The sequence below is a fragment of the Cibotium barometz genome, chromosome 26, assembly GCF_041138505.1.
Source record: "Cibotium barometz isolate CiBa-2024 chromosome 26, ASM4113850v1, whole genome shotgun sequence".
In the NCBI taxonomy this organism is placed as follows: Eukaryota; Viridiplantae; Streptophyta; class Polypodiopsida; order Cyatheales; family Cibotiaceae; genus Cibotium; species Cibotium barometz.
This window is the reverse complement of record NC_141071.1, coordinates 15,505,606-15,530,547: the sequence shown is the minus strand read 5'-3', so window position 1 is coordinate 15,530,547 and position 24,942 is coordinate 15,505,606. Positions and strand designations below refer to the sequence as shown.

The 24,942-nt window shown below is 45.8% G+C and overlaps 1 protein-coding gene across 1 annotated transcript in view; it reads left to right on the top strand.

Annotated features, from left to right (window-relative positions):
- The window catches only part of GLY2 (Metallo-hydrolase/oxidoreductase superfamily protein), a 59,706-nt gene that overhangs the window by 26,850 nt on the left and 7,914 nt on the right, over positions 1-24,942 (top strand). The window contains exons 2-3 of the mRNA XM_086820324.1: positions 7,084-7,206; positions 11,004-11,165. Coding sequence (XP_086676450.1) covers positions 7,084-7,206; positions 11,004-11,165 — 285 coding nt within the window. The remainder of the gene's footprint in view (positions 1-7,083; positions 7,207-11,003; positions 11,166-24,942) is intronic.

Sequence of the window (24,942 nt, the reverse complement as noted above, 5' to 3'; positions counted from 1 at the left end):
GATTCAGCCCAATCAGCAACCGACACATGGCACAGCTGACGTGGCAGCTGACACGTGTGCAGGTACAACAGGCTGCACAGGCTGGACTGCACGTGTGGCTGGCTGCTGCTCAGGAGCTGAGGCGGCTGCAGGTACTGCCACGTGGGCAGCAGCCAAGCGCCAGCAGGCAGCAGCGAAGCAAGCGCAAGGCGGGCAACAAAAACATTGGTGGCTGGCTGAAGCGATGGCGGCTGGCTGCCACATAAGCGGACAAGCGCACAAGCAAAAGAGAAAAGCGAACGCAAGGAAACGCGCATGGGCATCCAGGCGGCAACTAATCGCACAAGGAAAAGCGAAGAGAAGAAAACGCCGGGCAGCCCAAATTTTAAAAGTTAAAAATTAAAGAAAAAGCAATGTGGGTAAAAAAAAAAAAAAACGCTAGCACTTCTTGTGACCTCTTTAGTAGATTTTTCTAAGGGGAAAAGCATGCTTTTCCCCCAAATTTGTATAAATAGAGGCCAAGGCCCTTGTATTCAACACATCATCTTGGGTGAAAGCTTGAAGGAGATCTCCTCCCCGTGGATCAAGGGGGAATCTTCTCAGGAATTGTGCAAGGAATACGCCGACTTTGAGTTATAAATAAATACCTGCGGGGGCTCCACGCTTTGGGGCCAATTGGTCTTTTGTGCAGGAGCACTCTAGCTCCACTTTTTCTTTTTCATCTTCCTCCAAGTTTATTATTCCAGTTCGTAAATAGTTTTAAGTGTGATTAAGTGTGCTCACCGCCCGTCAAGTTTCTGAAGGCCGGTCTCAGTCCATGTAGCACCCTAGGACAGATAGTGCACGTGCCATTCTGTTCTAACTCAGTAACCAGCTTTGATTGGAGAATTTTGATCAGTTAGTTGCATCCTTGGGGAATGTGAACTGGTTGATATGATTTCTGTGACGAGAGAGCTTGTTCTAGGGAATCTTCATGCATTGTTGAGATTCTACATTCCCACTAATGAGAAAGAGCTTATGAGAGAAGCTTACCTCTAGGATTCGCGTGATTTGACGGGTTAAAAATAACTTAAACCTGACAGATGGGTTCAATCGGAGAGTCGCCTTGTGAGGCCAACACTTGGGTTAGGAACCACACTTGTTACAGGGTTGGTTTGAGCCTCATATAGTTTGTTCACAAGAACACAACTAGCATGCTTTAGTTGGCAAGAAACGCTCTTTTACAGGGTATCACATTTTTAATGTTGGCACTCATTAATTTATAGGAGTGGTCATGTTGATTCGCCATGTGTCGCATATAATGATCCATTGGGAAGATGGATAGTGCTCCAATGCCACGTGAATGGAGACATTTGAATTTGGTGGTGTATATGCATCACACACTTCTTCAATGAGAACTCAAATGTGGGAAAAATTGAGAGCTTACTCTTGGCTTTCAAATGCGTTTTTGTGTGGAGATTTCAACTCTTCTGAATACGACAAATCACTGATTAGTAAAAGAAGAAAGAGGTAGAGTGAAGGATGCAAAACTCATGGCTTAACAACTCACTGAATGTAGTCATCAAAGAACTCTTGATGATTCAGAGCAAAGACAAATGCTTGCTTGCATCAATGCCTCTAAGAAAAACGATGAAAGTGGGAGATCAAGGCGAGACAAAAACCTCTAAAAGACACAGGTTGCTTGTCTAAAGGAATTTTCAAGGGCTTACATGCTTCCAAGACTTTGCAATGCATTCATAGAGTTAAGAATCATGATGGTTGTTGAATTGACAATAGGCTTCAATTAGAAAGGGAAGTTTATGGCTACTTCAGTGGCCTTTTTGTAGCCCCCAATGAACCTACTCAACGAATTATTGATGCGCGGCACCAGCTACTTCACAATGTAAAGCATCTGATTTTGAGGTTGAATTCACCATGGAAGAACTACAACATGCAAACTTCAAGGCTTACTCAATTCAATGTTGTATAATGTTGTGAGTGCGATAGCGTTATATGTTTTACACAAGGCATCTTACGTGAATTTAATTATACGTGAATGTGATAGACAAAGTGTTTACTCACACGAGAAAATTTAGAGCAAGAGTGTGGAGAAATCATGTTAATGCCACGTGTTTGAGGGAGTGTGAAGGAGTTGGAAGGACAATTCGGCTTTTGCAGGGAGCGATGATGATGATGGTGGGGCCAGTAAACTAGAGGATGGTGGGTTTTTGTTGGTTGATTTCTTTAGACTCTTCTTAACTTCCAAAGATCTGTTTGTCGAATTTCATTGGAACTACAACATGCACTACACAATTTGGGCAAATGGAAATCCCCAGGCTGGGATGGCCTGATGGTAGAATATTTCTTGGCATTCTGGAATAATGCTAAAATATGAGTTGCTTTTTATGATTAATCGTTCTTGGCACTCGGTGGTACTCCCTTCTTCTTGGAAAGAGGGATTGTTTTGCTTATTTCCGAAAAAATGTCTTTGTGAAAAGCTATCGGATTGGAGACCAATAACTCTTATGCCTGTGGTTTACAAACTGGTTGCAAAAATGTTGGTTTAGCGTTTGAAGAACATCTTATATGAGGGTTTGCACCCTGCACAATATGGTTTTGTGCCCAGAAGGCAAATAATGGATAACATTGCCAATGCTAGGCATTGAATATGTGAAATATACTTAGCATGATGTACTCATAATGTAGATAGGCATAGAAAATGCATTTGATACAGTACAATGGCAATTTATTGCCAGTGTCGTGGAAAATATGGTGTTTGGGCCTAAGATGAGAAATAGTTTTTACTGGCTCTATGAAGGAGGCACTGCTCAATGTATATTACACAAGGGTCTTTTAGGTATTTGGTCTCTAGGCAAATGGGTGCAACAAAGTTGCTCCCTCAGTGCATTGTTCTATGCAATAGTCACTCATCCCATGCTCTTATTAATGGATTCAAGACTAGCAGACTCTGATGGCTTAAATGAAATGGTCTCTCCCTTCGCAGAGAGAGCATTCATTGGAGTCGTGCATTTGAGCAGCCTCTTGCTCGTTTACAGCCGAGAAAGGCTTAATTCCTTTCTACCAAAGCAGTCAGATATGTTGAGGATGTGGTGAATGATAGGGGCTATGTATTTTCTTTTCCACAAGCTATGGCACTTTACAATCTAGGTCTACATCATAGACCGATATGGCGAACCATAGCTTCTATACTGCATGATTTTCAGCATGTACCTCCTCTAGAATTGAGTCATAGCCTCAAAGATTGGATATTGGTGGGTCAAAATGTAGGCTGCCATGCGGTGCCCTTTCACAATCTGATTGCAACCAGTGCATACAAATTGCTTCTACCTCCACCTTGGATACAGGCTCATAGAAATTTGCTATGGCACATTAACAAGCCTTATGGCTGGTGGAGGGTCTCTCTCTCGAAGATCTGGAAGAGTAAATTACCCGTCAAACAGAAAGTCTTCTTCTGGAGATGCCTCATTGTTGCTTTACCGGGGCAGTTTTTTGGCCAAGAGACGTATTTCGCTTGCATCTTGTAGAAGGTGTTCACATCCACGTGAGACAGTCTATCATCTTCTATGGTCTTGCCCCTATTCCCATGCTCTTCTAGACAGATTGTTAGGACGCCTTCATGTGAGATTTGTGGGTAGATCTTCTGGCAAATTTTTTTTTTTGGCTATTTGGCAGCATTTCCCCCACATTACCAGAATTTTAATACATGTTTTCTATATTTTGATTGTGGGTAACAGGTTTTCTCCTCCACTTGGAGGTTTCCCACTAGTAATATAACGTATTACAAAAAAATAAGTGCGCGCGTGTGAACAGCCCGTTAAACGGTTATTGTTCTAGTAATGTACACACACGCTTATAGATGGATAAGGTAAGTGTGCCCTGTGGCATACACTTATAAGTGTGTGATAGTTGTATGGGTTAAAGATAAAGCTGCACATGGTGAGTGAACATCACTTCTATCAATCTAATCATGTCATTGAGTCATGCACATTTTCCCTTTGAGCTTTGCCACATCTCTCTCTCTCTCCCCCCCCCCCCAGAGAGACTCGCAATGGATATCTTCCAGTCACCTTAACTGCAACTTAGTAGGCCTAAGTAAATCCTAAACCTACAATTGATATGTGAGTTAGGTTTAGGATTCCTCTGATTTTTAGGGTTTCTGATTGTCGGCAACCTTCAGCTCCTGTTACAGCATCTTTCGCCTCGAACACCTGTTTCCATTGCTACCCTTGCCTTGTTGATGTTGCTGCTGACGCCGCCCTTGATGACCTGCAGCAGCCACCTGTTGCCCACGCCATTCTGTGCTGCCCTGTGCTACTCTCTACAGTAGCCACCTATGCGTCGCTACCTTTGAGCAGCGGTAGCAGCGGCTGTCTTTGAGCACACCGTACCACTACTGCTATTGATAACAACCCTGCTGTACATTGCTGCCCTTGAGCACCATCGCCACTGCTGCTACTGTTGGCAGCCGCCTCCATATGCTGCTCCCCCCTGAGTGCTGCCTTCGCTTTGTTGATGTTGTATCTGCACGTACATCTGCTGTGACATGCCTACGAGTATGTAGGGGAAAGCCAAACATCGGATATCAACGACGGGCAGAGAGAGACAGTGCACGTGGCACTACCATGTGGCAGTGATGACGTGGTGGTGGTGATGTGGCATTGTGTTGGACTTCACAGAGCCATGGCAGTGATGACGTGTTGTTGGACTGTTGGTTATGTGGCATAGATGACATGGCAATCTGGTACAGCTGGGCGACAACAATAGTACTTGCTGACTAGGCGTATTGGTGCATATATATATGTGGGTAGCCAGATCATCATATTCATCCGCTTTCCTCAGTGTTGGACTTCTCTATAGGCGAAGTGCTAGTTTAGGAGTGTACAGTGGGTCACACGGCTTTGATTTGGCATCTTCATTCTCAACCACAGCTTGTATTACTTCTTTCTTGTGTGTGCTGTTTGTGCGATTCCACCGCACTTCTCTTCTATCTTTGAAAAACCCTAGCACATAGGTGCAAGTGTTGTACAGTTGGTATCAGAGCCTAGGAAACCTCAAAACTTTTTTTCTTTTCTGACACCCGTGTGTGTTGACTGCTTGGATAGTGTAGAGCACTTAGATTTCAAGAGTGCACAAGTTCGGGCTTGGGGAAAGTGAATATCATTTTATAGCACTACGTGGATACTTTCATGAGACTTACACAGGATGGTTTCATACTCAGGGCCAAGCATCTTGACATATACATGTCACATGCCATGCGGATTGCAGTGGGCCAGTTGCGGGTGTCATCGCACCGCCTGGGGATAGAGACAAGGAGAGCCATGCAGGTACCTCGTGAGGAGCGGATATGCACTATATGCGAGAGGGAGGTCGAGTCAGAGGAGTACTTCATATGCAGGTGCACCGTATATTATGAGATCCAAGGGAGATTCCATTGTCTCTTTAGAGAAGGGTTTGGAACCTTGGATTATCCAGATTAGGGGTGCCTAGGCCTCTTCCCACTAGAGCTTCATCGTCATAGAGACTCGCTGATTAGGGAGTTGAGACCTCGGGGGAGACATCCAACTCGGCCCTAGGCGACCATTACTCAGTTCTTCCGAACACAAGAGGATGCCACACCAGCCATGGATGACATACCCACAGCCTCATTGAGCCACACATTCTAGAGTGCCCGACCTCCGGCTAGACCCATTTCTGGTGTGACTCTAGATTGGGACATGGCACTACAGAGCCCGACATACCAGACTCCGTGGACCTTGCCAGCAAGACAGACATCAGCCCCAGCTTGAGGAGATCTTGGAGAGGCTTTGTTTCTTTTTTGTATCATGATGAGATTACATGGACACTATTGTATCACTTTGGTCTGAAGGATCCATTGGGTCTTTTGAAGACGTTTAATATAACTTGCTTTCTCTCATTCACTTTCTCTGCCTCTCTCATTCGCTTTCGCATGTGTGAAAATATGAATTTTGAATTCTGAGTTCTGCTCTAACCAAGAAAACGAGTCTCTCTCCAAGCTTCCACATGTAACAAAACGATCGGCTTGAAGCCCTCTTCTCAACAAGATAAAGACAGTGAATTTCAGGGTTGGACATGTATTCTCTGTTTTGGGATTTGAGTCCCAGACCCTACCACGAAATCCCAAAACAGAGGATGCCTGTCCAACCCTGAATTTACTGTTTATTGTGTTGAGATCATTTGGAGCTATAGATTGCTACATTCTGACACCTTTATAAAAAGTTACGAACAAAATTGTGCAAGCCAAGGGAGCCTTACTAAGAACATCATGTTTTAAGATATTATTCTAACATAGTGAATCTCCTCCTCCTAAGAAGATCTTACTTTCTCTTCAATTCTACTAGATTATAGACTTCTAAACCTTGTAAAAGATTGAGCTGCCATCAAATTTTGCTATCAAAACTGATTTTTGACGATCACCTTGTTAAAAACTTTGTAGTGCATTCCTTGCACATTACAAGTAAACAAGGGAAAAGCTACTAGGGTGACTAAGGCTCTTGGATAGCAGTCTCACTTGCAGCTTCACAAGCTCCTCGATATTCAGGTAGCTGTGCTGCAGTCAAAGGGGATGCTTGACATAGGGGCAGATACTTTTCATGTTTGTGACATAGGATCTCATCTCCTTTTGCTTCTTGCGGTTATTTCTGGATCAGTCTGATCAGCTGTATATTCTACGCATTTCAACCAGTGTCCAGGACCAAGCACATGTTATGTCCACTCGTGTACCTCAGGCCCAATTTGTGAAGTCTAATTTCTATGGATCAAGTCAATCTCAAAGCTTTGCCTTGACTTTGGAAGTCACAAGTAATTTGTTATAGCAGTTTGTGTTTGTACTTTACCCTTCACTAAATGTTTCAAACGTCATCTATTTTGTGCTTGTCATAGTTTCTAGTTTAACTTGAGCCTTTTTTTTTGTATTTATTTTGTGCACTAACAAGAGAGAGCTGTGGCATCACTTGTCAAAAGTTGTTTTAAATATTTTGCAACTTATCCAGTATGTGTTATAATAAGAAACTGTGGTATCGCTTTATGAGAGCTAAGCCACAGAACTACTATATACTAATAGTTACATAATGCTGGATGATGCAGCCTTGTTGATGATTCATCAGGAGATGCAGCAGTTGTTGATCCTGTAGAGCCTCCTCGAATCATAGAGGCAGCAGAAGCACATGGAGCAAACATAAAGTTTGTGATCACCACCCACCATCATTGGTATGCTGTTGCTAAGACACACTAATACTGCTCTCAACAAAACTAACTATTATTGCTAGTCCTCCTCATGGTGAAGTGCCCTAAGAGAATCCTCTTTGATGGCAAGCATGTCTTAGTTGAAACTGTTGTAAGCTGTAGAGAGTAAGAGGTGTGTTTCTGCATTTGTTCATTGTGCGGGAGGCATTTGTAAGAGGATACAACGTGCGATGTATACCAGAGAACACTCACAAGTAGGATCTTTCACAACACAAAACTTTAAAACTTAAATTGCACAATAACAAAGATAGAGAAGAATACTTTATTGCTGAAGTGATACAATAGATGGCAAAGCCCCACAGTCGTGTGCTCCTGTGAAAGGGAGCTTTGATGGCTGATCCAGAATGCTAAGATGGAGGTTGTATGCTAGTAGAAGCTAGGGAGTAAACTCATAGTGATGACTGATGAATTGTGTGGAGAAGAGGCTGGTTGTGTATCTATATAGGCTTGTATACACCGGATTGCCATGACATGACCGCTAGGTCCACAGTCATGGTGCCACCGTCCCGGTGTAGACTCGGCCCATAAAGATGAACTACCTCCCATGGCCATCCAGGCTCATCTTGGACCCTGCAATGTCAGGACAAGGTGTCCAAGAGTAAAGTCTACCTACTCCGTTATGAGATTATGGTCCAATGTAGCATGCAGCCTATTTGGCAGTGTGCCAAATCTAATCTAAGCTATCTTTAAACCATTTGGCCTCCTAGGCCACCTTCCCGTGTGAATATAGGGATGTTGGGTGCATGGGCTGCTCAGCCATGGCTACTGCTCATAATGGGGGCTGTACAAACATGAGCTAGCCGATTCCTAGACAATACAATATGAGGGTGAAGCATTGATATCCAACACCTTGCCTTCAATGTCCACCCGAAGGTGAAATACCTCTGTGGTCTGATGCCGAGTTGATGAAGATGATACTCCATTTGATCCCTGCTAAGAGCCTTTGTGAAGATGTGTGCTTAATTCTTTGTTGTCGACCAGTAGACCATCTCGATCTCCCTAAACATGATGAGCTCGCGCACAAAGTGCTAACGAATCTCAATGTGTTTTGCAGGAGCATGAAACACAAGATTCGGAGAAATGGCCATGCAACTTTGGTTCTTACATTGCAGCGTTGTAAGCTACTTCTGCAACTCTGGTTCTCACATTGCAGCACTGTAGGTTGTTGCTGCAACACTCCCATATCCTATAGAATCCTTTTCAGTCATAATGCCTCACATGATGCAAAGCATGTAGCTTTGTACTTAGCCTTTGTCGATGAGAGTGCAACAGTTGGTTGTTTCCTACCGATCCAAGAAATGCATCCCAAACCAAGAGAAAAACAATACTGTGTTACCGAGCGCTCAGTGTTTAAATTACCCACCCAATTTGGGTCACAACAGCCACTGAGTGTCTTGCCCGCAGCATAGGTGATGCCGTACCCTTGAGTACCTTGGATGCATCACATACTTACTTTCCAATGATTCTCTCGGGGCTTGTTGGAAAACCTGCTCAAAACACCAACATCAAAAGTGATGTCTGGTCTACTATTACTTAAGAAGATGAGACTACCAACCAGTTTCCTGTATAAGATCACATCCATAAAGTCTGAGGTGTATTCGATGCGGATAGCTTCAGATCAATACATGGGTCTAAGTCTCTGATTGAGTATTAATCGGAATCAATCAATTCATAAACACGCTTCCGTAAGCACCCATGTTACATTGGTATCAGAGTGTCAATTTTTTTTTTCAGAGACTTCTATTAAGTATGATTTTAAAAAAAAAAACAAAAAGGGAGATTTCAGATCAAGCGGGGGTGGGGTGGGGGGGGGGGGGGGGGGTGGAATCTCAACCAATCTGGTGCCTTGTGCTGCCAGCAAGGTCCCATGTGAGAGGTAGTGAAAAAGATGCCATGATCCCACTCTCTCATGAACTAGCCAGGCTTTCTCTTTGCAACCCTTGAAGATCCCTGAATCTTGGCCCAAGTGGTCATAAGCGTGTGGATAATATCACACCAAATCTTGCAAATGCGCTATGTATCATAAACCAAAGTGCCCTTCATGGCCTCAGTGCATCTAGCCTTCCAAATGTGCCAGGCTGTGATGCTAGCAATGATCTCCCATGGAGTGTCCAACCTTTGTGTTGGTGATATGTAGCTTGACTTTGGCAGGTCTTGAAGATGGGCCTTCACTCTCTCTCTCTCTCTCTCTCTCTCTCTCTCTCTCGCACACGATCTGCAGTCACCTCTTCTTCTTCTTCTTCTTCTTCTCCTCCTCCTCCTCTTTCCCCCAATTTCTCACAAATTCCCCAATATTCCCAATTCTCTAAATTCTCAACTGCCCAATTTCTCATAAATCCCCAATTTCTCACAAGTCACAGTTCCACAACTCCCCAATTGCCCAATTGTGACCACAATTGCCTAAGCTTTTACCATATTTTAAGTGCCTAGCTAGCACTAGGTAGGCCTACAAATAATTCTACAAACTACAAGTTCTAAACGATTTTATTGTATTTATATAGAAAAAATTATGATTTTATTGTATTTATTGTATTTATATAGAAAAAATTACGAAACCTCTACGTTTCTTAGCCGAAAGACGAAACGTTTTGTCCCGAAACGTCAAAAACCACACAATGTTTCTGGTGCATCCACACAACTTTTTCTCAATAATAACCCAAGCGTCACTTATATAGTGATAACTATGCCATAAATGGCTAACTTGCTATAAATAGCCTCAATGTGAACTCCAAATCTCCCGGAAAAGAAATTGACAGATCACCCAACCTCAACAAGTCTCACCATTTCCCTTACTCCGAAAGTCTAGTAGCACATGAATCCTTAGAGTCAGTTCCAGCTAATTATTTATCCATATTCAGATGTGGTAATAATCATTGTACCTAGGGGGGATAACATAACATACATCCCTGTCAAACGTAGAACTATCGGGTAAACAAATACATCTGAGTATTCTCATAGAAGGTCGCGATCCCTAAGAATACTCACTCTAACTAGGGTAGCGATCCCTGATAGAACATCCAGCAGAAGCTATCATACCTTTAAGTCCTTCAATGTCAAGGAATTTGGCAAATAGCCATACCAAACGTAACCTACCATCATGCTCAGCATCTCATAGGAAAAATCGACCAATCAAATGGTCTCTTGGGGATATGTAGAAAGCACATCCACCAAGCCCTGATGCATCCTGCTGTTGCCTCACATAATGAGGATAATTAGGAAACTTGACCCAACCGTGCAACCTGACATGCTGCCCAACAACTGTTGTGCTATTTCGGTTGTCTCCATGGTCATATATCACCACCCAGATAGCATCATGCCCTCTACAGCAGGGACGTGGTGGATGATGGTGAGGGAGGGGAGATGCATGCAGGAAGAGGGAGGTGGAGGGCAGCGCAAGGAGGAATGGAGGGAGAGGATGGGAGGACAGGTGCACTGATGCCCCTGGGGAAGGGGGGGGAGGTGCAGGTGCACAGACGACGGGGGGAGCTCTTGCTGTCGACTCAGCTTTGCTTCCAGCTCTGTAATTTGGTCATTTTTGCCTTGGATTTTCTTGCGTGGGCCTTCTAGTTGTTTTTCATGCTGATTTAGAACCCTGTCCAGCATCTTCTTTTGTGCGGACAGAGCCTTTTTAGCATTCTCCTCCACTATTTTAATGTAAGTCTCCAGTTCTTGAAGATTCATTTTGGCAAGAGAGAGAGAGAGAGAGAGAGAGAGAGAGAGAGAGAGAGAGTACCGTTAGTTTGAAGTTGAACAATAAATAGGGATCATGCTGGAGGCAATGATAAAATAAAGAAGCTGATACCGGGCATTAAAGTATATGGAGGTTCCGAAGACAATATTCAAGGCCAAACAGATGCATTACAAGATGGAGAAGAAGTCGCTTTGGGGGATTCCATTAGAATCAAGGCTATACATACACCGTGGTTTGTTGGCTATTTTTAATCTTGTATTTCTATTTCCTTTACTATGGTTTTATTGAAGTGGAAAAGGGAAACCTTAAATCTTTCTTTCTTGTTAACTGTTTATGCATGCATTTTTACAGATGCACACACTTGGTTGTGTCACACACAATGTCATATTTATATAGTTGTCACTTTCTTTTTATCTTTATCAAAGCTAGTGCACTTTAACTGTGGAACAGGAAGACCTTCCTTGTCAATATTAAATTGGCTATTTCACCATGGTAGCGAAAAATTTCCTGTCACCAGTTAATTTACAGGAAACTTGAGGTTCACTTTGAACTCTTGCACTTCATTGGCTTTGATTTAGGTGAAGTTTTTAGGTGCCACCGCCACCTAAAGCTTCCTAACATTGGCCAGAGCATTTATTGTAGAGTGTAATGGTGTTCTTCGGGTTCAAGTGTTTGTACCTTGTCGGTGGTAATTACGATGATTTAGATTGTAGGCACCAGGCACTTTCCAGTTGTATATATATTGCAGGCACTTTTGTCTTTTTTAATTTTGAAAGTGTTTTGTCTTTAGCTTAAAAATAATTTGGCCGACTCCTTTCCTGAGACATTGACTATGCATGGGGTGAACATGATGAACTAACTAAGTTTGTCCACAAAGGTAAACATCATGTGCTGTGCTTCTGCATGTTGGGTGGTGCTTTTGCTTTATGCATTGGCTCACATAATCTATCACCTGCATATGCATTTGGGGCCAAAAGTATTAACACTCTGGCGTCTTCAGTGTACATTGTATACCCCCATGTCCTATGATCTATTTGGTAAGAACATAAAGAATGCTTCACTAAAATCCAAACAACCATAAGCTGAAAGAAAAGACGGTTTAGAATATTCCTTCTTGCTCATTGCATGTGCCACCACATTTACCTTCGCGATATGCATTTGATCATCTTATCAAGTTGTTGAAACACCTAGCTTGAGTAACTCTGATACTCAGTCCAATGCCGGTTGGAGGTTACATGCAGTTATCTGATGCTCCACGGTCTATTTGAGCAAAAATGTGCACCATATTACAAGTGCTCCCATGCCTTAAAGAGCATCGGTCATTGCTAGCAACTATGCCCCCCCCCCCCCCCTCCCCCCCCCACACACACACACACACACAAGTAGATCTTCCGATAGTAGCAGTTTTTCTCTGCCTGTAGGCACCAAGTGAGTGCCCGCCCGTAGGAGGTATTTTGCCGTGGCCAAGGCCACACACCAACGTGAGTTAGATTTCCTTCCTTCAACTTCTTGCTCTTACAAGGATCTTTATGCCCATCTTGTTGTAGTACATCAGTGATTGCACAATTGCATAATAAATCACTCAAAAGGGTATCTGATCGCACTATGAGCAGCCCTTACTCTTGGGAAGCTCTTGCAAGACAAACTCACACACTAATTGGTGAAGTATTGCGTACCTAGTGCTAATCCTCGGGATTAGTAGCCTTATCCGGTAGGGTTAGGGGAGCCTTGGGAACAGGAGAAAGCAGGCTAATACATGCGGCTAAGGTTATTACTAATAAATCCATGTGTACTGGCTATTTATAAAGCTCTTCATAACAGAATGGTTATTTATAGCACCAGTGGGCACTATATAAGTGAAAAATGGGTTATTATTGTCATAACTTCACTATTGGTTAGAGTTCGATCAAGACTCTGGCTACATGTGTGGCATAGAATAGATCGGCATGCCGAAGGACTGGCATTCATCTATGGGAGTCAGAACTTAGCCGCTGGGTTAGGGGTGGATCGAAGTATTGATCCTACAGGTGGGTGGTGAGCTTGCGTGCACCCCTTTTGTTGGTTTTCTGTAATCTTGTGTTGAACTGTGTTTAGAAGATCTTGGTTAGACAAGCTTGGGAAGCCTCTTATGGTTATTATTAATAAGTCCATGTGTACTGGCTACTTATCACAGGATGGTTATTTATAGTAGTAGTGGGCGTTATACAAGTGAAACATAGGTCATTATTGTCATAACCTCACTATTGGTAAGAGTTCGACCAAGACTCCGGCTACGTGTGTGGTAGAGCATAGATTGACATGCCGAAGGACTGGCATGGATCTATGGGAGTCAGACCTTAGCCCCCCGTATTAACCTGCTTTCTCCTAATCCCCATTCCCAAGGTTCCCCTAACCACTAATCTCGAGGATTAGCACTAGGTATGTAACATGAAGTGATTGACTACCCACCTCCCAACCATAGCTCCATTTGGAGCACCCCCAAGCGAGATGTTAGACCAACACCACGACCAAGACAAATTCACATACACAAACCAAATTGGTAAGTGAAACAAATTGGTAAGTCTCTCCTCTCAACCAGAGCTCCATATCCAAAGCACCCTCGAGGGAGAGGCTAGACCAACCTCACAGTCATGCTTGTCACCCCAACTCCAGCGTCCCATACCACTGGAGTCCACTGTCGAAGTGTTTGGCTAGAGTCATGGCCAAGGCCTTGCTCGGGTCTCCATCCTTTAAAGTAGACCCCCCACTCGTTCATCAATAGAGGATTACTAGAAAGAAAGTCAAGAAACACCTCTCAAGAGACTCCACTATTTCCCAAGAACTTTTGACGTCAATACGATCTTTCCACTTGATTAGCATCTCTATAACACTCTTGCTTCAAGTGCTCTCTCACACTAATCTAGAATCGATATTGGCTCGTGGAACATTTTGAGTTAGTTTCTTCAATGAGCAAGTGCACCATCCAAAACAGGACTACCTCCAACCCCCAACATCTCTGTTAGTCTACCAACATGAAAGACGGGATGAGTTCTCACCCTTGGCAGCGTATCAAGTTTGTAGGCTGGTGGGGTGTATGGCATGGCATGAAATGGTGAATGAGAGGTAAGCGTGGTCAGCTTTTATAGGTAGATCGGCTAACGAGATATCCCATTGTATATAATCAGCTCATGCATGACTCCCATCTCTAAGAAATGTCTCTCATATGCTGTAACATGTATTGTATCCTGAGAGGCCCACTGCAAACACATCACATCCAGATCAATCTCTAACAACATGATGGCATCATCCTAGAAATCATACTTCCGGACGTGTTACGTCCCTATAGGCCTATGGTTAGGTCTAGGGACGTAGACTAACTGAGGTTAGGGTTAGGACTTAGGTTGAGGCAATGGGTGTGGGCCAAGGATACTAGCAAGATGAGGTCTAGATTGGCTAAGAGCTTATAATTAATAGCCTAGGGCTAATAATGGCCAAAAGGTTATCAATAAAGCAAGGGCCAATAAGTAAGGGATGGATATCTAAGTGGGAGTGTAACTGGTAAAGTCGCCCACTTGATGGAAATCGGGACAATATTATGGATTTATGGAGACTCGCCTAGTCTCGCCCATTTATTTGAGACATGATTATATCTTGGATACATGCATTAAAGCTGGGGAGGATGTCACGAGCCTGGACATTTCCCAATATGAAAGGTGCCTGTTGGCTATAGAAACTTTAACTGGAAGTATTCTTTTGTATGGCTATGGTTGCATACTAAAGATTAGCACTGGATCAGCTACACTTGAAGAGTATGTTCATGGTATCAGGCTTATACAGTTGTGGACAACTGCTTATAAAGCGGAGGGGATGTCACCATTTGGTCCCTTCACCAGCTTTGATCAATGTTGTGGGGGAAGCCCACACACAAAACAGAACCAAGGTGAGAACGGGGATTTTCCACAAAAGGGGTTAAGTTGAAGCATTCACTAGCATGGATTGGCCTGAAAGATGGTCTCAAAGCATGAGCATCATGGGATTTTAATCGTTTATGTGGACTATATGGTTTATAAGTCAACATGTTCAAACATCATTAAAGTTTGGCTGGACATATTATAATTTGGGTGTGGATTCATAGACATGCTGGACAATTTGTGGCCCACAAAGTCAATAAAAGCCAGGTGCCCACCTTTTATGATATTTTTTTAAAGTCTGGACACTTAAGATGGCAAGTTTTGCCATGTATAGAGTGATTAGCTAAACAAAGCACGAGCTTGGATATTTGTAGCAAGGAGGGCCACTTTTGGCCAAAAGGAAGAACAACTATAATATTTTTAGTTGGTTGACTCTATCAAAAGAAGAGCAAGGAGGAAGGGGATGCTATTGGGGATGTGCACAGGTGGGGCTGATAGCAGACCGTATAGCAGCTAACCACTTTCTCTCTTCAGCAGCCATCTTTTCTCTCTCCCGATTTGTTGCTGCAAAGGCTGTCCGTACAGCAAGAGTGCAAGTTTCTTTCTCTTCTGGCCACTGGTGAACTGGCCGCACATGTTGAAGAATGGTTGGGACTCTTTTGTGGCACTGACTTGGCCTGGCTTTTGTGAAGAGGACTTTGATAGAGTCTCTAGCATGCTATGTGAAAAGCTGACCAGTATACTATGGAAAATCTGGTGTTGTTTGCACCCTCACCTTGGATTCTTTGTAAAACCCTCTACGTAATAAAGAAGTTCCTATGGGGGGCTGGCCATTCCGGCTCAGTGTGTTGTCTATTTATATTATGTGGCCTTCGTGTTGTCATTATCTGTTTGCATATTTGAAGTGTTTCTCTTCTGTTCTGGTCCCCTATCGGTTACATGTAGCCGGTCACCTTTCTGTCATTGCTTTTCTCCAAGTTAGTATGCACGATTAGTGTGTATCAGAGATGTGGGCAGTAATTCCGTGAAGTCATCCGGCATTAATGATGTGGAGTTAGTCGGCGATGATGACTTTAGGCAAGGGAAGCCACCAGGATGGCTAGGATTTTACTCGTCACTAGCAATAATGCTGGAATTGGGCGGAGGTGGGCAGAGCAGCAGGGCAAAATGGGCGGAGAAGCGGCGGCGGCAGATCTCTTAGTAGTAGCACTGCCAAGTAGACGGGCAGCACCGATGACGGGCTAAGTGTTGATGGAGCCCCTTGTACTAGCACTGCCCAGATCTAGTCGCAGAAATGGCGGACATTGGCTCTTGGCTCTAAAACGGCGGCGACAAGCTATAGACAGGAGCGATGAGCTTTGGTCTGAGGTGGGGACAGCAACTTGAGAGCCTAGCTCTGATACCATTTGTAGTTATTAGGGTTAGCACAGGTCAGGAGCTATGGTGGATAGAAGATACTCATAGAGAGAGAGAGAGAGAGAGAGAGAGAGAGAGAGAGAGAGCATATGCACGACTCAATGAATATATTGATTAGTGTTGATAAAAGCTTCGAGTACAGTGCTTTTTATAGGCTTAAAAGCCTTATCTTTTGACACATCACGTTCATTGGGGAAATGACACATGGCTAGGCCTATGACATCATTGCTTATCACATTCACACATTAAACGGTATAAGAGGTGGTTCACAAACATATACACACTAAGCCATTTAAGGGCTGTTTCACACAAATATGAGGCTCTGAATGCAAGAGGGCAACAGGTGGAGAAAGAAGGGCAGTTGCAAAACAATAGGATGGATAGAGGTGGAAGCACGAAGGCCTGGGAGGGGGTAGAGGAAGGGGTAGGTGCAGAAACGTGCGGGCGACCAGCGTGCTCAGGGGTAGGAGCTCCAGTCCCATGCTTGAACAAAAATTTACTAGCAAAAAACCAAATTTGGGTTAGGTTGAAAATATCCCCGATAGGCCTAATGCTGCAGTTGAGCCCTATCCAGACTCGTGAGTCTGCCTCTCACTTTATGAGTGAAATATACCCTTACTTTATAGGAAATAGCCATCTATTATTGAGCGTTGTCATTGTAGGCCCCGTGAATGCTTGTTCATTCTTCTGAGTCGATAGTGAATTATCGATCTGGCTCTTGTAATTATCTGTTTGGATTTATAAATTTCCAAGCGTATTGGACACACAAGATGGTGTAACTCTAGCTTATGATGCAACAGAGTTTCTGAAAAAGAAACAAGATGGATTTTTTCAATGTTTTTAAATTTGGCCTATCCTTTTCTTTGCCTCCGTGCAAAAATGTGGAGCATAAGATAGAGCTTGCGCGTGGTGCAATTGCGATCAATCGACCTTGGTCAAGGAGAAAGAGGCGTTGAAGGTGATCGAGGACTCATTCTTCTTTTTTTTTTTCGGGGAAAAGATCCTTCAATTAGTTAAAGAAAAAACAGCCACGAAGGGCTAAATACAAACTCGCCTCATATAAGGGCGGGGAACAAGTGATCATAAGGGGAAGAGATGCTTCTCCTCCGGCTGGCTGCTGCTCTATGAGGAGAAGGCTATCTCATACAAGGGGAGGAGAGGGGGGGGGACAACCACACATGTCTCTCTAATGCCAAATGGGGTCATCGCCTCTATCTATGAGGAAAGGGCCAGGCCTCCAAAGTCTCAAGAAGGCTTCCCGCCGCTTCCGCATGCGGTCAGAACCTCCCTGCAGCTTCCCCCATTGACCGCGGAGGGTGTGAATGAGGTCGAGACATATGCTCCTGACAGTCTCAGCCGGCGGAGTGTGGGTACCCTCGATGGTCTCGCTACATCTAGCACGCCAGATGTGCCAGGTTGCTATGCTACTGCAAATCTTCCATCATTGGCATGAGCCTGGTCGCCAGACACTTGCTGGTGGGGTTGTGACTGGAACTACTGCAATACGATGGTGGGAGACCTGAAGGGCAAGTCCTCCCCCATCCTCCTCATAAGTCTTGACCACTCTAGCCTCGATGGCCCAAGCGAGAGTACCCCAAGTGATGATCCGGGTCGATGCCCTATCCATAGCGAAGATGCGGAGAATCCGTTGCCAAATCTGCTGAGCCTTCGGGCAATCCCAAAGGCAATGTCACTGAGACTCCTGGGGGTGGCCACACCTCGGGCAAGCTATTGACTGATCTCCGACTGCCAACCAAGTATCCACCGTTAGACTCCTGTGTGCCGTCAGCCAAAGGAAGAGAGTGATCTTTCTCGGTCAAAAGCAATCCCAAAGCCTCTTCCAAAAATCTGAAAGGAAGCGTTCTGATAGGTACTGAGATTGCTAGTGTGCTGCTGTTGCGGGTCCCCCCCCCACTTGCTCGAGCTGCCGCCTGCTCGCACCCCCCCTCCCCGCCCTCGTGATGACTGCCTCTCCCCGCCTGCTCACCCCTCCCCCCCCCCGCGCCCCTGTGCTTCTCGCGTCCCCCCGCCCTCCCTTTCGCGCCCGTCGCCCCCTGCCCGCCTGCTTGGTCTCCTTCATGCCCCCCGCTCCCCCCCCTTCCTCCGCGTCCCGCCCCCCCTGCCCCCGCCCTCCCCCCCCCCATTCGCGCTTTCCCCACCCCCCCTTTCGTTCCCCGCCGCCCCCCCCCCTTTCTTTTTTCCGCCTCTGCCTTTTGTCCCTCCCCCTCTGTTTTTTTTTTTCTGTGCCCCTCTGTCCTCCGCCCCTTCCCCTTTGTCTTCCACCCCTCCCCCTCTGTCTTCCGCCCTTCCCCCTCTTCCCCTCCTTGCTCCGCCTTTTTTTGTGTAGCTCGATTCTTGCAGGGCCCTCCGTTTTTCGCTTCGCCCTCGATTCAGCTTCAGACTCTGATGGAGGCTCCTCCCGCCCCACCTCAGAGGGACTCTTCCGCAGCCCCCTCGCCCGCCCCTGAGGATACCCCCATCAGGCTTTCTCTTTCGCCAGAAGAGGAAGCGAGCCTCGCCGCAAAGGTGGAACGCCTCTAGGCACATTCCCGTTCAGTTACTGGGCCGCGGACACTACCAGATTGAGTTCGAGACAGCCCAGAGCGTGGCCTAGGTCCTAGCCATGAGTTCCCTTGACATTAGGGGCGCTCGGGCCTTCTTCAGACCTTGGCAGCATGGTTTCGACCCAACAGTGGCCGAGCAGGGAGAGTGCCTATTCCATGTCACAGTTTGCTTTCCTGGACTCCGCTGCAAGTACCTTCCGCTCCTTTCTAGGATAGGATCATTGGTGGGCTCGGTGCTTGAGACCGGCCCCACAGCAGCTTCAGTGGTGGCTAGAGCAGCTGGCCTGCCTTCGGTCAGAGTTTTGGTTCCTGACATCTCCTCTCTTCCGAAGGTCATTCAGCTACCTAGGATAGGGGGGGGGATGGATCGATCAGAGAGTGGAGTTTTCGGGGCTCCCGACCCAGTGTTTTATATGCAAGCAGGTCGGCCACCTGGCCAAGGCCTGTCCTCGCAAGAGACCCCGACCTTCACCGCAGTAGCAGACCCCCGATGGCCCGCCCACAGATGCGGCTCGGCAGGCAGCCTCCGGGACACCTGCTCAGCCCACAGAGACCTTGGATTGGCAGCCTGGACAGGGGCGCCGTAGAGGGAGACAGCCACAGTAGCATGCCCAGAGACCGACGCAGCAGCAGTCACGGCCTCAGCATCATTGGGTTCCAATGAGGAACAGCTTTGCTCCCCTCTAGGAGGAGACCCCAGCGCAGACCTGCTCCCGCTTTTTCAGTGGCTCCTTCCCCACCCCCTTCTCCCCCCCCTCCTCCCCCTCCGCTCGCCTCAGCTCCCCGGGAGGCACTGGCAGTACCCTGGCGCTCACCTGCAGTCCGGCGGGCACTGAGCACTGACCTTGCTCGAGCACCGCAGCGGAGACCTACCATGCCGATTCGTGCTTCACGGATATCCTCTATCCGCAGTCGGCTGAGTAGTCTCGACACTAGACAACGCTCGGAGGCTTTCGACTACTCCTTCACACGCCTTTTTGGAGGGGAGGGCCCCCCCAAGCGAGCACCCATCAGAGTTCATGTGGTGATACCTCCGGCCCGAGGGGTGGAGGCTCTTGATTCAGCGGTGGCCTTCTCCTTCCTTCTCTGCGCGGCACTAGCGACCGGGAGTGGACTCTGGATCTCGCTCTTAGTATTTTGAAGGCTCAGGTAGTTGAGTTTTCTCACCATGTTAGCGATCTGGAGATGACAGACGTGATAGGCCGACTCTGGGAGTTGGCACATTTCTTTGATACCGGGAGTGCGAATGCCTCCGGGATTCAACATTTGGTGGTTCGCATAGTGGTAGACCTAGCACGAGACCCTGGCTATGTATGCATCCATGAGGTTTCTCTCTCTGAGCGGGAGGCAGTCGCCATGGGACACAGCCACTGGTGCCTGGTCCGAGACTCTTGCAACACACCGGGTGGGTGTCACAAACCCCTATATTCTAGGGACATGCGGATGCGTGTCAGGCCTAGAAACATGCGGATGCATGTATGTATTATACCTGGGCATGTGTATGGATCATATGAGTGGATGCATATGAGTCCAAGGACATGGCAGGACATTTGTGGACTTTCGGGCGGTGCCCGTGTGGATTCCGGCCATGCACACATGGTGTGTTATGATGGCAGGCGGAATATTTTCAAGTACAAGAATGATGATAGGTGGTTCTCCAAGTTTACATGTGCACAATGCATAAATGATGCATGCCATAACTTTATTTTACTTTGTGTGACATTGTCTTGTTGCCTGGACAATGCTTGTTATTTTGGCTTGTGAAGTCCGAGGGACCGGGGACGCTCGGGCACCTTGTGGACACGTGTGTGCACTCTTGTTTGGGCCTAAAATTGTGGGCTTATGGGTTTTGCAGGTGGTAAGTGCGTCCACACTCAATTTACAGCTTACTTCATTTACTACTAAGGTTTATTGGTTTGCAGGTCCACACTCATTAATAAGTGGCCGGACAACATATAATACGTTCGCATTTGGTTGGACCAAAATTAATGAAGTCCGGAGCACTATGGGCTGGACACCTACCTGGACACCTTATGGGGACACATGTCAGCCAGCATGTGTACCCACCAGGCCCCTGAGGTGGCACCTGAAAAAGGCGCCTCCCTCAAGAGGCCCTTTTGGGCTGTTTTACTCATTATTCAACATATTGGAGAGCTGGTTGGAGCTTTGGGAGTTGCTACAGGGCTGGTTGCTTGCTTCCCGGACTCACACAAGCTTGGACAACGATCCCCACACTCTTCTAAAGGGCTGGTTGGTAAATTTCAGACCTGCAATTTCTGGTTATTGCGAGTTTTGGGCTGGTTACAGGTGTCCAAAGTCAACTTGGACAGTACAGGACAGCTCTAGGGACCTCCACAGGGCTGTAAGACCCTTTACAGGTGGATTTCTCGCGACAGAAAGTTGCTGTTTTGGACTGGTTATTGCACAAAACAGGCCGGACAGCAATTGAATATGTGAGCATGGATGTGTCTCAAGGATTCCTGGTATAGCAGGTGCTTAGGGCAAGCATTCACTTGCTTGCGGAGAACATAGGTTTCTGGATCAGTTTCTCGCGTGGAAACAGGGCCTAAAGATCCATTTACATCTTGTGCAGGGCGGAGTACCTGTGAGGATTGTGACTCTCTTGTGCAGGGCGGATGTACATGTGAAGAGGCTTGTGCAGGGCGGATGGACCTGTGTGTAGGTCGGATGTACCTACAGATTCTCTTGTTTGAAATGTATTCATTCATAATGTATTTGGAAGAATCAGGTGCAGGCTGGTGGTGAATCCCCAGGCACCCGAAATCTTGTACTTTGCAGACTCTTTTGGTAATATAACCTAAAGAGGGGGGTCAGCCTATCATCGGCCCCTTTATGTGGTGTACTGTCATTTTCAGCTTTGTGGTTGTAATGCTCAAGTGTTAAGTGCTCAGAATCTTGTTCACATTTATACGATTCCAATACACGCGTCCGCCTCCCGTTACATTGGTATCAGAGCTCAGTTTTTCCCCTCATTGGAAAACGGTCTGAGGCTTGGAATTATAACTGGTGACCTGATTTGAGTGTCATGGACAGCCACATTTCTGACAGTGTGGAGAACACACAGGACCGTGAATTTCATGGTACAAGGGATGCAAGAGATGCTGCAGGCAATGATGTCTATGGAGATGGAGGTACTCATGACACTATGCATTCTGATTTGGAATCTTTGAGGCGTCAAGTCCGACGCTGTTGTATGCAGTGGTGGGGACTGTCAAGGTCTGATTTTCACTCATTTGGACAGCCAGGAGAGCATTTATTGCTACTGTACTTGCTGGTACAGATTTGGTACAACTTTGTACAATTTTTGGCATGGCTGTACATTGATTTAAGTGAGGAAAAGGCTCATTTTCAGCTGATGTACTTGTTGGTACAGATTTGGTACATCATTGGTGAGCACTTAGTACTGTTGTACAGTATTTTGGAAGGGGAACAGAGCACATCTAAGGTGCTATCATAAATCTGCAGCAACCAGATTTTGGTGATTTTATCACATCCCATAAGTCCCATAGCCTCAGATCAAGGAAAAGACTTGCACTTGGATCATAGAGACCAATGCTTTTTTCCTCATTGAGAGGCAGGGCTGAAACCGAAGAGCTCAGGTCATTGAAAAATGACCCGGATGTACAAAGGGTGTTGGCTGCGAAGGCAAAGGCTTCGGTCCATGAAGTCACTTTTGAAGCAATTGCAAAGGAAATGGATGTTGAGAAACCCCGAGAGCTTGCACTTGCATACCTAATGGTTAAGGGTGATGTATACACCGAAGCTGATGGTAGATTGGCTTTCAAGAAGCCACCCCTCATGGCTGCCCGTGATGGTGCACATGATGCACAACAAGCAGGAAGAGCACAGCAAGTGCCAAATGCTGAAAGGACAAGAGTCCCTAGTGCTAGGCTTGATGCAGGTCAAGAGAAGAGTAAGGATGAGGGATCCTCTACTCATTCCCGCTTTGCTCCAAGAAGACATATCCGTTCTCGTGTTGAGCTTTCCACTCATTCGGAGAGTGTGGCTCAAGAGAGAACGAAGAGGGATCGTGAATCTTCATCGCGGCATCATCACCATGGAGATGAACAGGATGTACATAGGGATGCACATAGAAGGAAGAAGCCTCGAGAGTTCAAGTCCGGTGACAAGGATGTAAAGTTTGAAAACTTTCAGGGACGGATGGACTCTACCAAAGCACTTGTTTTCATTAGACAGTTTGAGATAGCTTTTTGCAATGAAGACTTTTCGGAAAAGTCTATGCTCAGGCATGTGGGAATGCATCTCAAGGATACGGCAAGTGATTGGTGGCTTGCAAAAATACTCGATGGAAGTGCTGCCCCAACTTGGTCCTCTTTCAAAATTCAGTTTTATGATCAATTCTTACCACCAAACTTTGCAAAGGATGTACGCAAGGAGTGGGATTGGCTGTCCCAAGATGAGGGAGAGTCCGTTGCTTCATACATAGCAAAGTTTTGGAAAGTCCTTCTCAAGGTTACTCCCTTCATGAAGATTGGAGAGGACGAGAAGAAGAGAAAGTTTGAATCGGGGCTCCATCACATCATCCAACAAAGCTTGGGAGTGTACCCAAATAAGACCATACAAGAGCTTATACACTCAGCCATGATTGCGGAGAACTTGCACATGAAAGCACCCACAAATAAGCCATTTGCAGGTCAAAACAAGAGCAAATTCAGGGCTGGTTATGACCAGAAAAAGGGTGGACAGCCACCTAAGAATGCTCCCAAAGGTGGCCGAGATGCAAAGGATGACTCCGAAAAGAAGCCGGGGGATAAACGCCACAATTTTGGGGTCTCAAAACAGCAATTGGAAGAGTACAGGAAGGCTGGAAAATGCTTCAAGTGTGGCAGTAAAGATTATATATATCCTAAATGCCAACAGAATCCTAAGAATGTTGAGCCTAATGTGGAAAAGCCTCTTGTGAATGTTGTACCCGATGTGCAGGGTAATACAGGGCATGAGCCCAAGAGTAGAGTCATATGCAAGGCTTGGGGCAAATTGAAGGATCAGCCCGCTTTGTTTCTTTTTGATGATGCTTCCACAGACAACTTTATATCCGTACAGATGGCTGCCGCCATAGGTCTCAATGTGGAAGACATGGAAATGCAAATGAATGCAGATGCCGCCTTTGAGGGCAAACAGGTTGATGTAACTCCGGTCATTGGTAAGCTCCGTGTACATATACAGGACTACCTCGACCATGAGAGCTTTTTAGTGGCTCCTCTTACAGGTTGTGATGTTTTGTTGGGGATGCCCTGGCATCACCGTTTAGAGCCTATTAAGGCTTACAAAGAGAAGAAAATCAACTTTGTACATAGAGGCCATGAACACTCTATAGATGCTGGTACTACTGGAAGTACCATACCTCTTGTAAGCCATGTACAAATTAATAAGGCAATAAAGAAATCAGCTTGTTCTTACTTGGTTTTTGTACGTGATACCATTGAACATTCTAGTGTTGATGTTAGTACATTAGATCAAGACAAGCTTAACTCTTTGAATGAGTTCAAAGATTGTTTTGCGAATGCTTTGCCAGCAAGGTTGCCACCCGAGAGGTCGGAAGATCATTGCATAGATCTAATTCCCGGTAGCTCTCCACCTAATAGGCCACCATACAGGGTGAGTGCTAGTCAACAAGAAGAGATTATGGCACAGGTGAATGAACTTTTGGAAAAGGGTTTGATTCGGCCTAGTTCCTCGCCATATTGCTCGCCGGTACTTCTTGTTCAAAAGAAGGATGGTACTTACAGGATGTGTGTTGATTACCGTGCCCTCAATAAGATAACCATCAAGAATCGATTTCCGATTCCGCGCATTGATGACATCTTGGACAAGCTTGAAGGTTCGGCATGTTTCAGCCGAATAGACCTCAAGAGTGGGTATCATCAAGTGAGAGTGGCACCTCAAGATGTACACAAGACTGCATTTAGGACAGCCTTGGTCTTTATGAGTTTTTGGTGGTGCCTTTTGGCCTTACAAATGCACCCGCTACCTTCAACAGGATGATGGACAGGGTGTTCAGAAAGCATAGAAAGTTCACGGGTATATTCTTTGATGACATTATTGTATTCTCAAAGAATGAAGCCCAACATCGTGAGCACTTGGCTATTGTGTTTAA